The 24,242-nt window shown below is 45.3% G+C and overlaps 1 protein-coding gene across 3 annotated transcripts in view; it reads left to right on the top strand.

Moving 5' to 3' along the window:
- Nucleotides 1-16,795, top strand: part of TAF4 (TATA-box binding protein associated factor 4) — an 86,337-nt gene extending 69,542 nt beyond the window's left edge. For all 3 annotated transcript variants that reach the window (XM_040435792.1, XM_040435794.1, XM_040435793.1), the window contains 4 exons: nt 7,501-7,626; nt 7,831-7,887; nt 7,981-8,100; nt 15,505-16,795. In XM_040435792.1, the coding sequence (XP_040291726.1) occupies nt 7,501-7,626; nt 7,831-7,887; nt 7,981-8,100; nt 15,505-15,672 (471 nt within the window). In that variant the 3' untranslated portion in view covers nt 15,673-16,795. The remainder of the gene's footprint in view (nt 1-7,500; nt 7,627-7,830; nt 7,888-7,980; nt 8,101-15,504) is intronic.
- The last annotated feature ends 7,447 nt before the right edge of the window (nt 16,796-24,242 follow it).

A 24,242-nucleotide genomic window follows, 5' to 3' on the forward strand; every position in this document is an offset into this window, starting at 1 on the left:
CAACTTACAGCAGCTGCTCTGTGACACAGCGATCGCAAGGAGCCACCCCAATGACAGAGCTTGGGCATGTTAGGTATCTAATATACACTCACCTAAAGAATTATTAGGAACACCTGTTCTATTTCTCATTAATGCAATTATCTAGTCAACCAATCACATGGCAGTTGCTTCAATGCATTTAGGGGGGTGGTCCTGGTCAAGACAATCTCCTGAACTCCAAACTGAATGTCAGAATGGGAAAGAAAGGTGATTTAAGCAATTTTGAGCGTGGCATGGTTGTTGGTGCCAGACGGGCCCGTCTGAGTATTTCACAATCTGCTCAGTTACTGGGATTTTCACGCACAACCATTTCTAGGGTTTACAAAGAATGGTGTTAAAAGGGAAAAACATCCAGTATGCGGCAGTCCTGTGGGCAAAAATGCCTTGTGGATGCTAGAGGTCAGAGGAGAATGGGCCGACTGATTCAAGCTGATAGAAGAGCAACGTTGACTGAAATAACCACTCGTTACAACCGAGGTATGCAGCAAAGCATTTGTGAAGCCACAACACGCACAACCTTGAGGTGGATGGGCTACAACAGCAGAAGACCCCACCGGGTACCACTCATCTCCACTACAAATAGGAAAAAAAGGCTACAATTTGCACAAGCTAACCAAAATTGGACTGTTGAAGACTGGAAAAATGTTGCCTGGTCTGATGAGTCTCGATTTCTGTTGAGACATTCAAATGGTAGAGTCCGAATTTGGCGTAAACAGAATGAGAACATGTATCCATCCTCTGATGGCTACTTCCAGCAGGATAATGCACCATGTCACAAAGCTCCAATCATTTCAAATTGGTTTCTTGAACATGACAATGAGTTCACTGTACCAAAATGGCCCCCACAGTCACCAGATCTCAACCCAATAGAGCATCTTTGGGATGTGGTGGAACGGGAGCTTCGTGCCCTGGATGTGCATCCCTCAAATCTCCATCAACTGCAAGATGCTATCCTATCAATATGGGCCAACATTTCTAAAGAATGCTATCAGCACCTTGTTGAATCAATGCCACGTAGAATTAAGGCAGTTCTGAAGGCAAAAGGGGGTCCAACACCGTATTAGTATGGTGTTCCTAATAATTCTTTAAGTGAGTGTATAAAGCTGAGTGTATGTATGTCCGCTAAAGGAATCCGCACCGTCGCATTTACAATCACAAAATTTGGCACACAGGTACATCAGGTGTCCGGGAAGGTTTTAGACCAGGTCTCAGCTCTCTAGGACATATCGTTCCTGAGATATTCCCATAAAAATGCATTAGCCAATAGAAGCTTGGTCACATGACCCTTATCAGCCAGTAGAAGCTCGCAGGTCCTCCAGCCTCCACATACAGTTTTACTCCAGGTTTCCATAACAACCCAGCCATTTATCTTCACTGCTGTAGGAGAGCTTTAAAGTAAATCTGTCACCAGAATAATCGCTATTGAAGTAAAGCCATGGCCTAATAGCACTTAGTACCTTATTTCAAGATGTGCCTTTGTTCCAGCAATAGATGTTTTTATCCTCTGAAAATCCAGTTTATCTGGTATGCAAATGAGCCAGCAAGAAGGAGCCCAGACACGCCCCCTGCCACAATGTGTCCACCCTCAAAAGATGAACTTAAAGGGAATCTGTCACCTATTTTGACCATATAAAACCGTTAACATAGCAATGTGCAATAAAGTACCTTCTTGCCTACATGTGTCTTCTTTCTTTTAGTCAACTTTTCATTCTTATTAATAAGCGATTTTTCTGATATGCAAATGAGGTCTCAAGGTGCCCAGAGGGGCGTTATTGCTCTGCTCTAGTGCCCAGTAACGCCCCCCTGCAGTGCCCAGCCCGTCTTTCTTCCAAGCCCAGCACGCCTCCTCATAAATAAATGTCCTCCCACATACTTGCCGAACGGCGCCGCCCCCTCCCCACTACGTCATTTAATTGATTCACCGATTCGTCTGTGCTCCCTCCTCTCTTTGCCTACGGCGCCGCCCCCTCCCCACTACGTCATTAAGTTTATTCACTGCACGCATCGGCCCTTGCTTCCTCCTCTAGAATCTCTGAGGCAACAGCGCTCTGATTACGTCACTGGGCTCGGCGCATGCCCAGTGACACTAGTGAGGCTGTTGCCCTCTGGAGCAGGAGTATCGTGCAGGCGTAGGCACTCAGCGATACTGCGCCTGCACAGGATTTCGGAGGACAAGAGAGGAGGAAGCAAGGCCCGGTGCGTGCAGTGAATAAATTAAATGACGAAGTGGGGAGGGGGCGGCGCCGTAGGCAAAGAGAGGAGGGAGCACAGACGAATCGGTGAATAAATTCAATGACGTAGTGGGGAGGGGGCGGCGCCGTTCGGCAAGTATGTGGGAGGACATTTATTTATGAGGAGGCGTGCTGGGCTTGGAAGAAAGGCGGGCTGGGCACTGCAGGGGGGCGTTACTGGGCACTAGAGCAGAGTAATAACGCCCCTCTGGGCACCTTGAGACTTCATTTGCATATCAGAAAAATTGCTTTTTAATAAGAATGAAAAGTTGAATCAAAGAAAGAAGACACATGCAGGAATGAAGGTACTTTATTGCACATTGCTATGTTAACGGTTTTATATGGTCAAAATAGGTGACAGATTCCCTTTAAAACCCCGCCCCCAGGCCCTGCTAGGCAATGCCCCGATTCAGTTAGACCCCCCCCACTTATTAGCCAACAGGGATTGAAAAAATGAAGTTAAAAATCAACTTCCGTCAGATGCAGAGGTGGAAGGGAGGGTGACTTTCTCCCTGCGGCCCACACTCAGACACCACAGTGCTGCTGTCTTAGACTGAGCTGTTCAAAAGGACACCCCCCCCCCCCCCCCCCCCGATCCAGTTAGGCCACGCCCACTCCTCAGCCGACAGGGATTGAGAAAATGAAGTTAAAAATCAACTTCCGTCAGCTGCAGAGGTGGGAGGGAGGGTGACTTTCTTCCTGCAGCTCACGCAGCACAGTGCTGCTGTCTGAGAGTGAGCTGTTCAAAAGGACATCCCTGTATCCATCCAGGCCCTGCGCCAGACGGAGGACAGGGAGTCTGAAAGCCGGACTGTCCAGCCTAAAACCGGACCTCTGGCCACCCTAGGGGAAGACTGCTGTGTAGGTCAGTGTTAAGGGGCAGATTGCTGTAAAGGCCACTGTTAAGCGTGCGGGCCCCTGTGGTGGTCACTGTCAAGGGGGTGGTATGCTGTGAAAGTCACTGTTAAAGGGGAAGGCTTCTGTAAAGGTCAAGTTAAGGGGGTGGGCTGCTGTGGAGGTCCAATTTTAAGGGACGGGGCACTTTAGGGGGTGAGAGGGGTCAGTGTTAAGGGGTGGGGGGCTGTGGAGGTTACTGTTATAGTGGATATAGTTGATATCTTTTAACGACACACACAAACATTAAATGAAATAGATTAAATATACTCGAGCGAAGCCGGGTCCTTCTGCTAGTATTTTATAAAGGTGATTTTTTTCAAGAGGCTATGAGGAGATAAAAAGAACAATTTTATGGGAACTGCATGAGGAGAGCAGCGGCGGCATGTTATTGGTTACATAGCCCAGATCTGATGACAGGTTCCTGCAGAGCAAAATGCAAGTCACCCGGATGTTTATTGTCGGTGGGTGGTCCACCTAGACTGAGGTTTATCACATTGGTACAGTATGTTGTGATGGAAAGGCTTCAAAGGTAGAGGGTGGCCGTAATGTAGCCGGTGAGTGACTTACAAGTTTGGTTTTGTGAAGTGTGACTAAAGGCAGATAATCGCTAACCAGCTCATCTGCCGGTGTAAAGATGCCACCGATTACACAATAAACAAGCACTAAACAGCCCCTGCTGCTGGCAAACAATGATTCTGTAAGGCGACGAGCAATGGCATTAATGAGCGCTCGTCCCCATACTGTGGAGGAGATCTCTGCATGTAAATACAGCTGTCTCCTCCACTGATGAGCAGACGAGAAGGAAGCGTTCCTTCCTGACTTAAGAAGTGTAAAGGGGCCTTTACTAATGTACTGCACAGGAATTAATAGCTACATTTATGTGGCTGCTGATCTGCTCCTCTCATGTACATTCCAGCGCAGGACCATGAAGGTGATAAATGTGTTGTATTGTAGGCTGCAGTGATGACTGGTACATTCCTATAAGCATTGTAAGCAGATTTGTATGGGTAATGCATTAGCAGTAAATACTCTTTGGCCACTGATGAAACTATTATGTGTAATTTAGTTGCTTGCAGTTCCATGTCGATGTAAGTCCTATTTGGGAAACAATGGGTTGTATATGTAAGGTGGCACTATTTTGAAGAAGCGCTCCCACAAAATTTTTTATTCTTATCTGTCAGAAAGTTGCATGATGTAACCTGTAGTGAAGGTAATATTCTTACTGTATTTGTAAGTTATCCCCTGCCTTCTGATCCTCAGCTGTGTCATGTGACCAACACTCTAAGGCTACTTTCACACTTGCGTTAGGAGCGGATCCGTCTGGTGTCTGCACAGACGGATCCGCTCCTATAATGCAAACACTTGCATCCGTTCAGAACGGATCCGTCTGCATAACTGTTTATTTCAGATCAGATTTTTTACTTCAGAAAACTCAGATCCGACAGTATATTCTAAACACAGAAGCGTTCCCATGGTGATGGGGACGCTTCAAGTTAGAATATACTGAGAACTGTGTACATGACTGCCCCCTGCTGCCTGACCCCCCCCCCCCCCCTCCTGTATATAACTTATTGGTGGCCAGTGCGGCCCCCCCTCCCTCCCCAGTATTAATTGTAACCAGTGCGGCCTCCCCCTCCCTCTATATTCATTGGTGGCCAGTGCGGATTCCAAGTATTGTGACCAGTGCGGCCTCCCATCTTCCCCCCCCCCCCCCCAATTAAAATCACCCCCCCATCATTGGTGGCAGCGGAGAGTACCGATCGGAGTTCCAGTTTAAATCGCTGGGGCTCCGATCGGTTACCATGGCAGCCAAGACGCTATTGCAGTCTTGGCTGCCATGGTTACTTAGCAATAAATAGAAGCATTATACTTACCTGAAGAGCTGCGATGTCTGTGTCCGGCCGGGAGCTCCTCCTACTGGTAAGTGAAAGGTCTGTGCGGCGCATTGCTTATAGCACAGACCTGTCACTTACCAGTAGGAGGAGCGTCCGGCCGGACACAGACATCGCAGCTCTTCAGGTAAGTATAATGCTTCTATTTATTGCTAAGTAACCATGGCAGCCAAGACTGCAATAGCGTCTTGGCTGCCATGGTAACCGATCGGAACCCCAGCGATTTAAACTGGGACTCCGATCGGTACTCTCCGCTGCCACCAATGATGGGGGGGGGAAGAGGGGAGGCCGCACTGGTCACAATACTTGGAATCCGCACTGGCCCCCAATGAATATAGAGGGAGGGGGAGGCCGCACTGGTCATATTTAATACTGGGGAGGGAGGGAGGGGGAGGCCGCACTGGTCATATTTAATACTGGGAATCCGCACTGGCCACCGATGAATATAGAGGGAGGGTGGCCGCACTGGTTACAATTGGGGAGGGAGGGGGGGCCGCACTGGCCACCAATAAGTTAAATACAGGAGGGGGGGGGGGTCTGCCCCCTGCTGCCAGTCATGTACACAGTTCTCAGTATATTCTAACTTGAAGCGTCCCCATCACCATGGGAACGCCTCTGTGTTAGAATATACTGTCGGATCTGAGTTTCACGATGTAACTCAAATCCGATGGTATATTCTAACATAGAGGCGTTCCCATGGTGATGGGGACGCTTCAAGTTAAAATATACCATCGCATTGGAGAAAACTCTGATCTGATGGTATATTAATAGGGACTCCTGACTTTACATTGAAAGTCAATGGGGGACGGATCCGTTTGAAATTGCACCATATTGTGTCAACGTCAAACGGATCCGTCCCCATTGACTTGCATTGTAAGTCTGGACGGATCCGTTTGGCTCCGCACGGCCAGGCGGACACGAAAACGCTGCAAGCTGCGTTCGGGTGTCCGCCTGCTGAGCGGAGGCCAAACGCTGCCAAACTGATGCATTCTGAGCGGATCTGCATCCACTCAGAATGCATTGGGGCAGTACGGATCCGTTCGGGGCCGCTTGTGAGAGCCTTCAAACGGAACTCACAAGCGGAGCCCCGAACGCTAGTGTGAAAGTAGCCTTACTTTCCCAATAACACAGCATTGTAGAGTACTTTCACACTTGCAGCAGAGGATTCCGGCAGACAGTTCCGTCGCCGGCAATCCGGACGCAAACTGATGGCATTTGTTAGTCGGATCCGTCTGACAAATGCATTGAAATACCAGATCCGTCTCTCAGGTGTCATCTGGAAAAACGGATCCGGTATTTTATTTTTTGCATTTTTAAAGGTCTGCACATTGGCAGACAGGAAGGCCGGATCAGTTTTGCCGGAACACTTAATGCCGGATTCGGCACTAATACACACATTTCGGCAAGTGTTCAGTATTTTTGTCCAGAGATAAAACTGTAGCATGCTGCAGCATTTTCTCCATCCAAAAAACGTAAGAAGGACTGAACTGATGCACCCTGAACAGAATGCTCTCCATTCAGAATGCATTAGGATAAAACTGACCAGTTTTTTCCCCAGTATTGAGCCCCTGTGACGGAACTCAACACCGGAAAACAAAAATGCTAGTGTGAAAGTACCCTTATGTGTGGACAGGAGGCCAGTTTCTCTATGTATTCCTATGGGAGTCTCAATGTCAGTCTTATAGGAATGAATAGAGTGACTGACTTCCTGTCCTGTGTCAGTTGGAAATGACCCTGTGTTCATTCCATGTCCACATGGCCGTCCTGCAAAAAAATAGAACATGTCCTATTATAGTCCACATTATGGACAAGGATAGGACTGTTCTATTATGTGCCGGCCGTTCCATTCTGCAAAGTGTGGAACGCATATGGCCGGTATCCGTGTTTTGCGGATCCACAATTTGTGGACTGCATAACAGTCGTGTGCATGAGCCCTAAGCCATGTTCTTATCAGAGATAAGGAGCCGTCAGTTAAGCTGCTTGACTGAACAGAGTAAAAATTCTGAGCCTGCTACTAGAGACACTCAAGGCTGCACAGGGGTTCATAATTTTTTATAAATAACAATTGAATTTTTTTTTATTATTTAAAAGGAGTACAATGCAATAGTAAAAGTGCCCCGACAGGTGTACATACCCTATAGGGTTCTAGTGTAGTGACACTGTGCAATGTGCTCTACTACCTTGAACAATCCAGGCATGTTATTTGCATCAGTGACTGGAGATGCATCTTGGGGGTACAATTCTACAACCACATTTTGATGTGTGACCGGGCTGATAATGTACAGGTCATGTATCTGAAAAACTGTCTGTCTTTAGAGTATAAGCTGTATTTGTGATGTGTCATGGCGACTAAAAGGGTCTGTTTGGTGTATACTGTAGCCCATGGTTTGCTAGCACTGTATAGTAGGATTCTTTTTCACAATCTTGCCTTCTGTCTGCAGGAGGACGACCGGTACGAGCAGTCAACTGATGTTCGGACACAACTCAAGTTCTTCGAACAGCTCGACCAAATAGAGAAGCAAAGGAAGGATGAACAGGAGCGGGAGATCCTCATGCGAGCAGCAAAGGTCGGTATACCACGTACAAAGTCACTATGTTGAGCATAGAGGGGGGATGGAAAAATGTGCCTTGGCCTAAGAATTATACAGTGTCCACCCATAAACATGCCCCAATCATAGACCAAGAAAATAGTCTATTTCAACGGACCAAAATTGAGTAGAAGTGATTTTCGTGTTAAGTGAAGTCTCACGTTACTCTTCTTGACACCACAGTCTCGGTCACGGCAGGAAGATCCTGAACAGTTACGGCTAAAACAGAAGGCCAAGGAGGTATGTAAATCAGTGCAAAATATACAGTCTTGTCTTTGTGGTTACAGAAACCCAGCTATAATAACTCTTTGTACTCTTTGCCATCCTTTATAGATGCAACAGCAGGAATTGGCGCAAATGAGGCAGCGGGATGCAAATTTAACGGCGTTGGCAGCTATTGGTCCTCGAAAAAAGAGGAAAGTGGATTCACCGGGTTCTGGGTCAGGGTCAGAGGTAAGCATCCATAGGACTTTTTACTGAAACCAGGAATAAAGGAGTTTCATGTGCCCCATTATCTGACAGACCTAAGCTGTACATGAACAGCCACGACCTTCTTGCAGCTTTTAGTAGGCCGATGACGAGACGTTCATCGGTCACGTGGCCTGGGTGCAGCTCAGCGCCAAAGAAATGAATGGGGCTGAGCTGTGATACCGAGCACAGCCACTATACAATGTTTGGTGCTGTGCTTGGTATGCTACGAGTAGGCCACAGCGCTACTGAGAGCAACTGTGCCCTCTCAAACTGATGATTTGCAGGGGTCCCTGGTGTTGGACCCCGACAGATCAGATACTAACAACCTATCCAGAGGAAATGTCGGAAAACCATTTTAAGTGTTAGTCCTATCTCAGCCTTTCATGGCTGAGATAGGAATAACATGAGTAAGGGATGGGCAGGGTTAAGATTATGTCTGAGCAGGTTGTGCTTTGCATAGCACCGAACAGGCAGTATAACACAGCCAACTACTCCTGAGCTACCAGAAACGGCTTACCCCTCTGTGCTACGCTGGTTGCACGGCTCCCATTCACCGCAATTGGAGTTATGGAAACAGCGGTGCACAGCCTGCTTGATATTTTCTTTAACGGAGTTCTCCAGGAATGATATAAAATGGCTGCAAGCGCCCCATTAATGCTTACCATTAACATGTAAATAGGATGGGTTTCGATCATTTGCAGAGCTTAAAGAGGGCCATTATACAGGCCAGATATCCGGAATGCGCACTCCTATTAAGACTTATCCCCAGTAATTGTCCTAAATTTTGTGCTGTGTAAAGAGATTTACCAGTAAAAATTATTCTTTAACAAGTTCCTGCAGCATGGCCCCTGAAACCGAAAAGTTATACTTACCTGCTCCCCGCCACTCTGGTCCTCCACATTGCCCCAGCTGCCTCCATCTCCCGATCCCGGCACTGTTTACATCTGGCTGGCCATGAGAATAGTCACACCGTTCCAGCCAATGACTGGCTTCAGCAGTAATGTGGCCATAAGCAGCATGTGAACGCTGAAGCCAATCACTGTCTGGAGTGGTGTATGTGACTATGTCAATGCACTGCAGGGTGAAAACAGTGCAGGGACCAGAAGATGGGGGCAGTGCAGAGGATTGGAGTGGCAAGGAGCAGGTAAGTATGAATCTTTTGTTTCAGGGGCGTCTTTTTTTTTTTTTTTTTTTTTTTTTTTTTTAACTATAGCTCCTTATTCTTTAAATATGCAAACAAAATTATTATAATTCCTTATTTTTGTGTTGATCGTTTTTGGTTGATGTGGATGCTGTTTCTTAATTTTTAATATATTTCTGCTACATATTATGTCCCCCAAGAGGCACTTTTTCCTTTTTATTTTTTACTTTTATTTGCGTTTTTATTTTTTTATAATTGGTTTATTACCGATACTTATTTTTGTAAATATATTTTTACCACAAATGTCCCCCAAGAGTTCATAAAAAGACCATTGGGGAACAGCGAACACTCTTATTTTTCACTTTTTTTTTTTTTTCTTTCATATTTGAATAATGATCTAAAATATATTTTCTACAAAAATTCCCCAAGAGGACATTTTTATTTTTCGTTTATTTGTATTTTTTTTATTTGATTTAAATTAGATTTTTTTAACTTCCTTTTTTATAATATATATATATATATATAAAGGAAAGATAGCGGCGGCACTGGAGACAAGCAATGTGGGTGCTATGTCCAGGGATATTGCTGCTTACCCCAGATGAACAAAAACGCCATCTGCATGGGTGATTAAAGACCAGTATATTTTTTACTTGGAGTGCTGTCCTTTCTTCGTTTTTGTTTTTTTATATATTATAATCACAAATAACGACACCGCAGCACATCCGTAGGTGAAAAAATGTGGATCTTTAGTCACCCTTGTGACGTTTCAGTCCACTTGCTGGGACTATTATCAAGCAATATATATATAATTTTTTATTTTTTTTTCACATTATTTGTCCCCAAGAGGTCACTGAAAGGTCTCCCTTTGGGAGTTAATGAGGACTTTTTACAAGGCAGGGCTGATCAGGGTCTAATCCTGCAGCTCTGTGCTTCTCTGCCCCAAGACACCCGGCGATCATGTGACTACAAAGCGCTCCATAAGAGTTATGCCACCTTTCTGAGGAGAAGGCAGAAGCGCTGATAAACTGCTTCTGCCTTCTCCTCGGCTGACCCGGGGACCCGCTCTGCCCCTGCTAGACTGCAGCAGCAGGTGCTGTCATCCAGCTCAGTGCGGCGCTCCAGACAAACACAGTTGTCCAGCAGGACAGGGGCCGCAAACCTTGGCTCTAGGGGCACATGCAGCCCGCGGGTTGTGCACCCCTGCTATGGAGAAACTGTGCTGACCAACCTGTATTCATCCTGCACTCCAAAACTTCTGGATTTCAACACAATTCCAAGTAATGTGAAAGAATTTTGCATCCACTTCCCAAAATCTAGGACGAGTTCTCTGTGTATCCTATTTTGGAATGTAACTTAAAATTACACAGAATATTTGAATTTGATACAATTCTACAATTTTTTTATTTTTTAACAATCACAGACAGTCGTGCCTCATCAATTCTCCCAAGTGTATCTTCACATTTTTTCCTTTTCTACCTCATCTAGCCCAACAATTCCTTGTGGCTTTTTTGTTAGATACCTGTAAATTTGTGCACTAAATTTAAGAAAAAAAAATCAGGAATTTCCAATGAAACTAACTCAAAACACGATTTTCCAACTGTTTTCTAATAAGCATGTAATGCCTATTAGTATCTAAGGCTAGTTTCACACTAGCCCTTGAGAGCCACTGCCGGAACAGCCTGCTGGATCTCTTTGTATTCCGAAGTTTGTAAGGCTCCGTCCGACCCCATTTACTATTAGGGACAGGCGAAGAAAAGAATTGGATGGAAGAAACAGGACTTAGAAAAAAATATATATATATTTTCCAACCCGAACATCTCTTTGCAGAACATTAAAGAAGCACTCCTACAGAAATTTTTATTCTCTGACCTATTCGAAAGGTACATGATGTAAAATTTAGTGAAGGTAATTTTCTTACCAGTGACTGTATTAGTGAGTTATAACCTCCCTTCTGATCCTCAGCTGTGTCATGTGACCAATACTCTGACTATCCAAATAGCACGTGTGGACAGGAAGCCACTTTCTCTATGTACGGTATTTCTGTGGTAGCCTCTATGTCAGTCACATAGGACGGAATAGAGAAGTAACTGCCTCTTCAACTGACACAGGACAGGAAGTCAGAGTGTTAGTCACCTGACACAGCAGAGTATAAGAAGGGAGGTTATAACTCACCGGTAAGATTACCTTCACTACGGTGCACATCATGTACCTTTCTAATGGGTCAGAGAATAAAGATTTTTGTGGGAGTTCTTCTTTAAATAAAACAAAGCCCTTTTCTTTCCTCACCCATAATTCAACATATACACAAATAATAATAAAAATTCTTTAAAATTATACTTGTACCAAATCCAATTTTTTTTTTTTAAAGTTTGCACCATCCAAGATATGTAATAGGTGCTGGAACATATTCCTTAAAGAGGTATTCCATCAATGTCAGATAGGCGTGGGTCCCACCTCTGGGACCCACTCCTATCTCCAGAAGTGGGCCCGAAAAGTGAAATGAGAGCAGCAGTGCATGTGCAGCCATCCTCCATCCACCACTATGGATGTTCCAAAAATAGTCCAGCACTGGCTCGGCTATTTCCGGCAGTCCCATAGTAGTGAATGGAGAGCTGTCCGCACTTCTGCTGCTTGTTCGCCATTCACCGCTGTGGGACTTTTGAAAATATCTGTGCTTGCTCAGCTATTTTCGGAAGTCTCATAGCAATGAGTGGAGAGCAAGCTGTGGATTCACGGTGCGCTATCCTTAACTTCGGGCACCCTGTTCTGCAGATAGGAGTGGATCTTAGAAGTGAGACCCATGCCTAACTGACAATGATGGCATATCCTAGCGATACCCCTTCAAATCCTGTCTGTGCAAACTGACAAGAGTTAAGTAACTGCAAAATATTTTCAAAGCCCCCCCCCCCCCCCCCCCCCCCCCCCCTCATTAAGTCTACTTTCACACTCGCGTTTTGGCTTTCCGTTTGTGATATACGTTCAGGGCTCTCACAGGCGGTCAAAAATGGAAAAGGATCCGCTCAGAATGCATCAGTTCAGTCTCCATTCCGCTTTGGAGACGGACACCAAAACTCTGCTTGCAGCGTTTTGGTGTCCGTCTGATGAAACTGAGCCAAACGGATACGTCCTGGCACACAATGTAAGTCAATGGGGACGGATCTGTTTTCTCTGGCACAATAGAAAACTGATCCGTCCTCCATTGGCTTTCAATGGTGTTCAAGACGGATCCGTTTTTGGCTATGTTACAGATAATACAAAAGAATCCGCTCTGAACGGATCCGTCCATGACGCGAGTGTGAAAGTAGCCTTATTCCCCTCCAAACTAAATTCACGACATTCAACTAAAAATGTAATTTGAAACAAAATAGAAAATTGTGTCAAAATACCATCTTCTCCAATGAGACCCTGTCTATCCTATGTAAAAGGGTGTTACAAGAGCACAATATTGATGATCGGTCTGATTCCCACTCCCGCTGATCATCTGTTTGAAGAGGCCACTTCCCTGAATGATCCGGCATCCTCACAGCAAACCAAGCACAGCGCCGTACATTGCATAGTGCCCATCTACTTGAAAGGGATTGATATGCACACAGGCCTTGTGACCAATCACATTCAAACAGCTGACTGGCAGGTGTTCCGGGAGGCGGACCTCCATTGATCAGATATTATCCTAAGGATGGATCATCAATATTTTTATCCCAAAAAAATCCCTTTAAGCCATGTAGCAATCCTGAGTTTGGTTCGGCACATTAAAAAGTTGTACTGTAGATTCCTGTCCTTCTATTCCAAGAGGTCCCTTGATGCCTAAATCTCCCCAGATATCCAAGGTTGTACTTGTAACAGAATCATCCAAAGCCATTGTCACTGACTTAGTCCACTTGATACTACGACCAGAATCTCACAATCACCTGAATTATGTATGGGACATTAATGTAAATGTGAATATATACTTTGTAACAGATCACCTGGCACCCCGACTGAGAACCTCTGTTGATGGATGCTCCTAGCGTTTACTGAGGTTTCCAAGCACTCAGGCAGACACCACAATCACCGAACCGAAGAAGCATATAAATCCTCTCAAGCATATGAATGCTGTAGACAGTTGAATAGGAAACCATACGAATAGGTTTACACTCCTAGCAGTCAAACTGGAACAGCATACAATAAATCCTCCCCCAAGAATGAGACGACACTTCACTTTGAGGGTTAAAACAGGAACTGACTTTATTTAGACATAGCACACCTACTTTAAACCCCCCAACAGCCTCATTTACATACAATAGGGCACATAGATGACTATGGTACAAGGGTGGGGCCAGACAATAGCAAGGGCTGATGGGAGATGGAGGAGGGACAGAGCAGCTAGATTACTGGTCTCCCAGTGTCCCTGAGACAACACCTTGCTGGGGAAAACAATGGGACAGGAAAAAGGGGGAGGAGAAGAGGCACAGAAAAGCAATGCCTTTAACATAGTAAACATTACAGTAAGAGCAGATATATACAGTTTACAATACATAGCAATACAATTTAACCGAACCCAGCATACATAATATTTAAGACAGCCTGAATTCAATCTGCTACACAGTCTTAAAGGGGCATTGTTCCTAAAAGTCATAATATGTCCACGGATGGCTATTAAAGGGCCAGTAGCAGCAATATAAAATACCACATGCCCAAATTGCATTCAAACGTACCAATTTACCAGGGTTCATAGTCAGCAGGTAGGAGGCAGGTAGCCAGGCCTCTCCAATGCCCAGTGGCGAGGCGGGTTCCGCCACATACTTAATAGCTGTCTTTTGAATGGTTTTAAAGGGGTTGTCTCACTTCAGCAAATGGCATTTATCATGTAGAGAAAGTTAATACAAGGCACTTACTAATGTATTGTGATTTTCCATATTGCTTCCATTGCTTGCTTGATGCATTTTTCTATTGCATTATACACTGCTCGTTTCCAGGGTTTACGACCACCCTGTGATCCAGCGGTGGTCGTGCCTGCAAACTATTGGAAAAAGTGCTAGCCTCTCTGGTGGCTGAGACCGCGGGAGTAAGCATAGGCAAAGCATAAACTTTTTCCTAGAGTGTGTAAGCACGACCACAGCTGCTGGATTGCAGGTTGGTCGTAACCCCTGCATACGAGCAGTGTATAATGTGATGGAAAAATAAATCTAGCCAGCAAAGGAGACAATATGGACAATCGCAATACATTAGTAAGTGCCTTGTATTAACTTCTCTACATGATAAATGCCATTTGCTGATATGAGACAACCCCTTTATTTGAAAGCAAAACTGCAGTTTCCTATTGTAATTATGAATCGTGAAGAACCTTATATTCTCTAATGAATAACTATTTGGCCTGTTCACTAAGGCCTAGTTCACACTTCAGTGTTTGGTCAGTGATTTCCATCAGTGATTTGTGAGCCAAAACCAGGTGCTGGTAAAAACCACAGAACAGGTGCAGATCTTTCCATTATACCTCACCTCACTCCTGGTTTTGGCTCACAAATCACTGATGGAAATTACTGACCAAACACTGTATTATTTCCTAGCAATATAGTCAATTTCAGGAGGTTCCCATGTACAGAATCTGAATGTGGCTTCAGACTACTGGCGGTGCATAAAGGGTCTTTTCTATCACCAGTAATGGCTACTCACTGCCAGTGCTAACTGGGACACCCCCCCTCTTCCGTTCTCTATCAAGTCATAATATACCCCAGTTTTTGGAAGTGGATATTTTAAACCATGCAGTTCCTAAAGGGTATGTTCACACATGACTGAAATGCTGTGGATTTTTGCAGAAGAAAAGAAGAACACAAGATATGGTGTTTCTGTTGCAGATTTTGTCTCGGGAATGCTGCTGATTTTGATGGTAATCTGCAGCATAAACTGACATGCTGCAGGCTTATAATCTGCGCCCCTGCTCAATTTCTGCTGCAGACTTTTTTCCCCCCGCAGGGCATGGATGAGACTTGCTAAAAATTCATTCACTTGGCTGATACTGTACAATGCCGCAGATTTGCTGCATGAAAATCCGCAACTGCAAATCTGTAGCATTTTAACCACGTTATGTTGTAAAGGGGTGGAATATGCTACCCACACTGATTTTGAGAATTAAGAGGCTGCAGCACGGATTCGGCAACAGCTGGCCAGTCACTTGTAATCTGCTGTGCAGGAGATATCCATGAAAAAGAGACGCTCGTCCGCCATGTTGTTACTAGACTAACGGGCCTCTCCTTCTTTCTCTGCAGGCATCGAGCACAAGTACAACGCCCGCCAGCAGTTCTGGAGCAGGGGGCAGCAGACCGTTTACAAGACAAAGGATAACACGAGTCAATCTCAGGGACCTCATATTTTGTTTGGAAAACGAGCGAGAGACAAGCCATTCACTATTGCTATATAAAGCATTCCTTAAGTGAATACAGATACAGTAAAAAAACTAAACAAAAATGGAAAAGATCAAGGTATTTTTGTTTTTGCAAAGACGACACCCCATTCCCCCCTTTTTCCTTCTGCTGGGACTATTTTATACTTTGCAAATTTTTTTTTTTTTTTGCTTCCTCACCCCCAACTTCTTTATGGAATGGTAATCATAAAATCTGCAAAATCCTTCCATTTTTAAATAAAACCTCCAAATGGTGGTAAATGGCACAGAGAGCTGCAAGAGAGGAGAATTCTTGGACGGACCCCACGACGAGGAAAGCTGCCTTCTGCAAAACAAGCCATATAAGGAAAACCTGTTCCTTTTAATGAATGGATTCCATTTTTAAAACTTTATTCTACTTTTAACTACTTCGCCCATAATTTTAATTCCATCTTTTACCCCTCGTTCGCCCCATCATTGCTGGTGAGGGGTTAACAAGTTATGCATTGCTCCTTTTTTTGCAGATGGCAGAGGACCCCCCCCCCCCCCCCCGCCACCCCGTTGCTTCCTTCTTTTTCATATTTATTGGTTTTATCTGCTTGGACACCTCTACTGCCGTGGGATGCACAGACCAGAATCCTCTTTCGTCTCTGAAATTTTAACAATCTACAGTTTTTATTTTATTTTTTTGTTTGTATATCATTGCCATTTTGTTTAAAACAACCTCAGTTTTTAAATAATTTTCCACAATAAAACTTTAAAAAAGTGTTTTTCTGTAGGAAAAAAATTTTAACTTGGGGAAAAAAAAAACAATGCAATGCTGTTTTAGCTTTTTGTTTGTATAAAAAAAAAAAATATGAATTTGTGTACCCTGTGGGCAGTTGCAAAGTTTATATGACAAAGGAAGGTAACATTTTATGACAAATATATAAATATATATATTTTACTTGCACTGTTTCATTTTCCTTTTTATTTCTCCTTTTATGTTCACCCTGCCTCTACAGCAGACATCTGTGTTTTATAGCACAGGAAGGGTTAAATTAAGTATTTTTTCTTTTGTGACACACGTGGTAAAGTCTATACATGGCTTGCTGTAATTTTTGAGTAGTTACTGTAGATTTTTGGCACATGATGGGGGAAGGGGTTCTAGAATACAAAATCTCCAGTTCTACCGCAAATGACTATGTAAAAACCATAATTATTTTGTTAATAACAGTATGCAAGCTTTGGAGACAAGCTTTTTGTCACCATGGCAATAGCCCCGTCTTTGTACCTATTTTTTTATTGCGGAAAAAAAAACTATACTAATTGGTTCTTTATATTTTCAGAGGTTACTGTATTAAACTGTCGATTGGTAATACTTTTCTGAGTGTAAATAGTCTGGCTTTGTGTGTGTCCCCCCCTTACTCCAGATCTCTCTGCCTTGTTCACAGAACTCTGATCAGTATTTCTATCTGACCGCTGTTACATCACCTCGTCGTCTCTCCCGCCCCCCGCCTGACGATCTTGTCTTTCCATTTTGTTTTCTTGTACATTTTGCACAGTTACTTGTTCATATGTAAATATATTACTTTCAAAATGAAGTTTTTAATTGCTATTGTTTTATATAGGATTGAAAGAAAATTAACTCCTTTATTAAAAACGAATTTATCTGTACCACGTCTCTGCGTATTGGTTATTGCATCCGTTATGAAACTGTGGCTCAGGAGTGAAAATTATCGGAGAACTGTATTATAAGCAGTTACCTAATATGCTTCTGTTAACTCAATTGTTTGGTGACCTACAGGATGGCTGATGGAGAGAATCTATATTTACTCTGTTTGCGCTCTGTGCCATCCCTGGTCTGCCCTCTGAAGTGGATTTTCCTGCTCCAGGTCTCCCAACAGTGCAAGGGAAATCAAGCATTTGGGCATTTTTCAAAGCGCCATAGTGTTCTACAGCGCTAAGCGGACTGCTCCCTATTTAAATCAGTGGGACGGAAATGTCTAGAGACCCCTTTGCACTGCTTAATGGAGCAGACAATTGTGGGGAAGGAAGCGCTCCTTCCTGGCAATTGCCTGCTCGTCAGCCGAGGAGACCAGCGCATTTACATGCAGCGATCTCCTCCACAGTATAGAGAAGAAGTGATTGCTAATGCTATCGCTCGTCCCCATATATAATTATTATTTGCCAGCAGCAGGGGCTGTTTAGACTGCACTATCTGCTGCCAGCAAAAGAAAAAATTTAACAGTGGGCACACCCAAATCTGGATAAAATTCACAAAGTCACAAATAAATTATAAAATAAGTTGTTTACTGTAAAATAAAATACACTAACAACATAACAGGGCCCTTGCTATTATAAAATACGTTGGAGCGATGTGCAAACATGACGCCCGCTTGCATGTGCAGCAGGTGTCATGGTCGGCGGGTCTCCGCTGTTTCAAACAGCAGAGACCCGTGGCTGATTGCGGTAATTAAAGCCTTTAAATGCTGTGATCCAGTGAGATCCTGACATCTAAAGGGTTAAAACCCCGGAAACTCACGCTTCCAGGCTTCTTACCGGCATCCTCTGCGGCCAATGAGGATGCTGGTAATTGATTTTAATGCACTCACCCCGAGCCTCTTCTGCGAGGCTATTAAAGCTGCAATTCTTATTTTGCCCACCAGGTGAAGAATAAAATAAGAAATAAGCAATCCTGAGCAATAACTGGATTTTTAAAAATCGGATTTTGTACGTTCAGAACGAGCTTTAAAATCATAGCAAAAAAGTTTAAAAATATATTATAAAAAAAGTGTAAACGTTTGTCACCCCCCTTTCCATAGAATAAAAAAATAAATGCATAAATAACAAAAAATATAAACATCATGGGTATGCCCGTACAATTAAATATATCAAAAAAAAATTTCCCTCCCCACGACAGCACCAGAGAATGAGGATCCGCCCCAAGGGACAGGAAACCTGCAAAATAAAAAGGTGGAGCGCCTCTCCCACCTCAGTGGTTTCCTGTCCCTGGAGTGGGAGACCTGCAGTTTCTCTTTCAGGTTCTTACCCATAGCAAGTAAGTCCCATAGATGCTCTGGAGGGCTATGAGGTACATACCTGCTGGGATCTATCGCCCATATGTTGGGCTGACAGGACCCTAGGAGCCGATGGTGGTCCGGCGCTTCCACCTGGCTCTTGCGGCAGGTGCTTGTGCGCTCCTCAATGGGCGTAAGGCCACGCTGAAACATAAAGGAAATGGAAGCAGCCCCATGTGGGGTGTTGTATTCCTCCGCATGTGGCCGGGACCCAGCAGGGATTCAGGTCTTCAGCAGCGGCGTTTTCCTATGCATGCGGTCCAGAGGAGAAGATGGCGTGAAAAGTGGACGTCACTTCCAAAAAAGCGTAGGTTTTACAGCGAATATTTGTGTTATTTGGCTTCAGGTTGGCGGCCTCGTGGCTTCAGGGCCTGGTTGGCTGCCTCATGGTTTCAGGGCCTGGTTGGCTGCCTCATGGGTTTCAGGGCCTGGTTGGCTGCCTCATGGGTTTCAGGGCCTGGTTGGCTGCCTCATGGGTTTCGGGGCCTGGTTGGCTGCCTCATGGGTTTCGGAGCCTAGTTGGCTGCTTCATGGGTTTCGGGGCCTGGTTGGCTGCCTCATGGGTTTCGGGGCCTGGTTGGCTGCCTCATGGGTTTCGGGGCCTGGTTGGCTGCCTCATGGGTTTCGGGGCCTGGTTGGCTGCCTCATGGGTTTCGGGGCCTGGTTGGCTGCCTCATGGGTTTCGGGGCCTGGTTGGCTGCCTCATGGGTTTCGGGGCCTGGTTGGCTGCCTCATGGGTTTCGGGGCCTGGTTGGCTGCCTCATGGGTTTCGGGGCCTGGCTGGTTGCCTCATGGGTTTCGGGGCCTGGCTGGCTGCCTCTTGGCCTCTGGGCCTGGTTGTCTGCCTCTTGGCCTCAGGGCCTGGTTGTCTGCCTCTTGGCCTCAGGGCCTGGTTGTCTGCCTCTTGGCCTCAGGGCCTGGTTGTCTGCCTCTTGGCCTCAGGGCCTGGTTGTCTGCCTCTTGGCCTCAGGGCCTGGTTGTCTGCCTCTTGGCCTCAGGGCCTGGTTGTCTGCCTCTTGGCCTCAGGGCCTGGTTGTCTGCCTCTTGGCCTCAGGGCCTGGTTGTCTGCCTCTTGGCCTCAGGGCCTGGTTGTTGGCCTCAGGGCCTGGTTGTCTGCCTCTTGGTTTTGGGCTTCGGGCCTGGCTGCCTTTTGAGTCTGTGCCTGGCTGCCTTTTGAGTCTGTGCCTAGGGGGCTGAACACCTGTAGTATCTATGCCTGGTCGAATGAACACCTGTGCGTCTATGCCGGACCGGCTAAACGCCTTTTCAGTCTGTGCCTGGCCGGCTAAACGCCTTTTCAGTCTGTGCCTGGCCGGCTAAACGCCTTTTCAGTCTGTGCCTGGCCGGCTAAACGCCTTTTCAGTCTGTGCCTGGCCGGCTAAACGCCTTTTCAGTCTGTGCCTGGCCGGCTAAACGCCTTTTCAGTCTGTGCCTGGCCGGCTAAACGCCTTTTCAGTCTGTGCCTGGCCGGCTAAACGCCTTTTCAGTCTGTGCCTGGCCGGCTAAACGCCTTTTCAGTCTGTGCCTGGCCGGCTAAACGCCTTTTCAGTCTGTGCCTGGCCGGCTAAACGCCTTTTCAGTCTGTGCCTGGCCGGCTAAACGCCTTTTCAGTCTGTGCCTGGCCGGCTAAACGCCTTTTCAGTCTGTGCCTGGCCGGCTAAACGCCTTTTCAGTCTGTGCCTGGCCGGCTAAACGCCTTTTCAGTCTGTGCCTGGCCGGCTAAACGCCTTTTCAGTCTGTGCCTGGCCGGCTAAACGCCTTTTCAGTCTGTGCCTGGCCGGCTAAACGCCTTTTCAGTCTGTGCCTGGCCGGCTAAACGCCTTTTCAGTCTGTGCCTGGCCGGCTAAACGCCTTTTCAGTCTGTGCCTGGCCGGCTAAACGCCTTTTCAGTCTGTGCCTGGCCGGCTAAACGCCTTTTCAGTCTGTGCCTGGCCGGCTAAACGCCTTTTCAGTCTGTGCCTGGCCGGCTAAACGCCTTTTCAGTCTGTGCCTGGCCGGCTAAACGCCTTTTCAGTCTGTGCCTGGCCGGCTAAACGCCTTTTCAGTCTGTGCCTGGCCGGCTAAACGCCTTTTCAGTCTGTGCCTGGCCGGCTAAACGCCTTTTCAGTCTGTGCCTGGCCGGCTGGCTTTCCTGGCTGACTGCCTTTAGTATATGCCTGAATGGACTCATATGCCTATAGAGCGATTGCGTCTGTGTTTATGCTTGCTGGAATGACTGCTCCAGGCAACCTCGCATTGTAACTGTATGTTTTTTGCTGCTGGGCTTATCTAGTGCCGCGTCTGCATGGCTGAAGGCTTCCACAGCCGTGTCTACATGGCTGACTGCTTCCGCCGCTGCGTCTAGGGGGCTGGTGTCTCCTGTTGCCATGTCTCCTGACCGCTCATGTAGCAGGGTCTGGATGACTGTTCTTAGCTCTGAGTGGATGTCTATGTGACCAGCTGTGCCTGAGGTGCCGCCATGCCTCGGTGGTGGTCTACCTTGGGGGCAATGCAGGCAGGCTGAACTAGTTCTGTGATTATGTCTGGTTGTCTATTTGTGGTTAAGGGTCTACAATAAGCATAGCACTCCAACAAAGCCCTATGATGTTCTTGGTGAGGAGTGAGAAGATGGGCTGGACCATATTGCTTGGATGGCCTACAGGATATAGGGCGTAGCAACAAAGCCCTCTATGGCTCCTGGTTGGGAGTAAGAAGACGGACTGGAACATTTAGTCTGGATGGCATACAGGAGGTATGGCGCACCAGCAAAACCCTATAAATACTTGCCGCCCATCTAGAATTTCCCAGGGAGGCCCAGGAAAGTCGGCGGGGTCATTTGTACGGTAGTTCTGGCGGGGACCCTAGGGGGTCTGAAGGGTCCAGCGGGCTCTTTGGATCTCTTGCGGCAGATCCGTGAGATCCTCCAGGGGATGGATGCCACGGTACAGCTGGATGCCAGATTGCAAGGAAATTTAGACGTCTAAAGTTCTTCTGGTGATGTAACAAAGGGCCTCCAGTTGTTCTTGGATCAAAGCATGTCTCGCTATATATTGATGCACCAAAGGAATCAGTGTTTAGCAATCACCTTAAGTTTGATAATTCTTGTCAAGATAAGTACTTCTCTAAAATGTTTGTTAAATTTATTATGTTTACTTTGTTAAATACTTGATGAGAAACCCATATGAGATTTCTTTTATACGTTTATGCTGGGTTTTAAGTATAGTGTCTAGTATTAAAATTTCCTAAGTTTGAGGGTTCCCTATGCTTCCATCTGGGTATTCTTATCTTAAGATTACCTTTCAAGCTCTTTTGATAAGCCCGGGGATCAGAAGGAAAGAGTTTTGCCGCTGCCTGGATGTCAGGAGATGCCTTATACGTTATGTAGGGGTAACCTAGGATTGAAGTAAGTCCTCTGCGCTTTTGGCATAAATAAAAAGTAAGGTGGCCTCAAAGAGTTCACTAGCCAGATGGATTAGGACCGTTATTTCCCTGGCTTACATCTCTTCTGGAAGTTTTCCTGAGAGCACATGCTACTCGCGCAGTCTCTACTGCCTGGGCTGAAAGGGCTAATGTTTCTATTGAACAAATCTGTAAGGTTGCCAACGTGGTCTTCTCCTTTTACCGTCGCTGCAACTGGCTTCAACTGAATCCTGTCTCTGATCTTCTGTTTGGGAAGAAAGTTCTAGAAGTGGTTACCCACTCTTAAGGAAGGGTTTTTCTCTGTAATCTCATGACCGCACCCTTCCTTATTCCCTCCCTGGTGTTCACGGTTCTTGGTTAAGTTGCACAGAGTGTAGCAATAAATAAAAAAAATATATATATAATTATATATATATATATATATATATATATATATATATACACACACACAGTCAGGTCCATAAATATTGGCACATCAACACAATTCTAACATTTTCGGATCTACACACCACCACAATGGATTTGAAATGAAACGAACAAGATGTGCTTTAACTGCAGACTGTCAGCTTTAATTTGAGGATATTTACATCCAAATCAGGTGAACGGTGTAGGAATTACAACAGTTGCATATGTGCCTCCCACTTGTTAAGGAACCAAAAGTAATGGGACAGAATAATAATCATAAATCAAACTTTCACTTTTGAATACTTGGTTGCAAATCCTTTACAGTCAACTACAGCCTGAAGTCTGGAACGCATAGACATCACCAGACGCTGGGTTTCATCCCTGGTGATGCTCTGCCAGGCCTCTACTGCAACTGTCTTCAGTTCCTGCTGGTTCTTGGGGCATTTTCCCTTCAGTTTTGTCTTCAGCAAGTAATATGCATGCTCAATCGGATTCAGGTCAGGTGATTGACTTGGCCATTCCATAACATTCCACTTCTTTCCCTTTAAAAAAACTCTTTGGTTGCGTTTGCAGTATGCTTTGGGTCATTGTCTATCTGCACTGTGAAGCGCCGTCCAATGAGTTCTGAAGCATTTGGCTGAATATTAACAGATAATATTGCCTGAAACACTTCAGAATTCATCCTGTTGCTTTTGTCAGCAGTCAAATCATCAATAAATACAAGCGAACCAGTTCCATTGGCAGCCATACATGCCCACGCCATGACACTACCACCACCATGCTTCACTGATGAGGTGGTATGCTTAGGATCATAAGCAGTTCCCTTCCTTCTCCTTACTCTTCTCTTCCCATTACTCTGGTACAAGTTGATCTTGGTCTCGTCTGTCCATAGGATGTTGTTCCAGAACTGTAAAGGCTTTTTTTAGATGTCGTTTGGCAAACTCTAATTTGGCCTTCCTGTTTTTGAGGCTCACCAATGGTTTAAATCTTGTGGTAAACCCTCTGTATTCACTCTGGTGAAGTCTTCTCTTGATTGTTGACTTTGACACACATACACCTACCTCCTGGAGAGCGTTCTTGATCTGGCCAACTGTTGTGAAGGGTGTTTTCTTCACCAGGGAAACAATTCTTTGGTCTTCCACCACAGTTGTTTTCCGTGGTCTACCGGGTCTTTTGGTGTTGCTGAGCTTTTTAAGAATGTTCCAAACAGTTGTTTTGGCCACGCCTAATGTTTCTGCTATCTCTCTTAATGGGCTTGTTTTGTTTTTTCAGCCTAATGATGGCTTACTTCACTGATAGTGACAGCTCTTTGGACCTCATCTTAAAAGTTGACCGCAACAGATTCCAAATGCAAATAGCACACTTGAAATGAACTCTGGATCTTTTATCTGCTCATTGTAATTGGGATAATGAGGGAATAACACACATCTGGCCATGGAACAGCTGAGAAGCCAATTGTCCCATTACTTTTGGTCCCTTAACAAGTGGGAGGCACATATGCAAACTGTTTTAATTCCTACACCGTTCACCTGATTTGGATTTAAATATCCTCAAATGAAAGCTGACAGTCTGCAGGTAAAGCACATCTTGTTTGTTTCATTTCAAATCTATTGTGGTGGTGTATAGAGCCAAAAATTTTAGAATTGTCGATGTCCCAATATTTATGGACCTGACTGTGTATGTGTATATATATATATATATATATATATATATATATATATATATTACATAATTGGATAAACTAACCCAGGTTGGAGTTCCT

Source organism: Bufo bufo, chromosome 6, assembly GCF_905171765.1.
Source record: "Bufo bufo chromosome 6, aBufBuf1.1, whole genome shotgun sequence".
Classification (NCBI taxonomy): domain Eukaryota; kingdom Metazoa; phylum Chordata; class Amphibia; order Anura; family Bufonidae; genus Bufo; species Bufo bufo.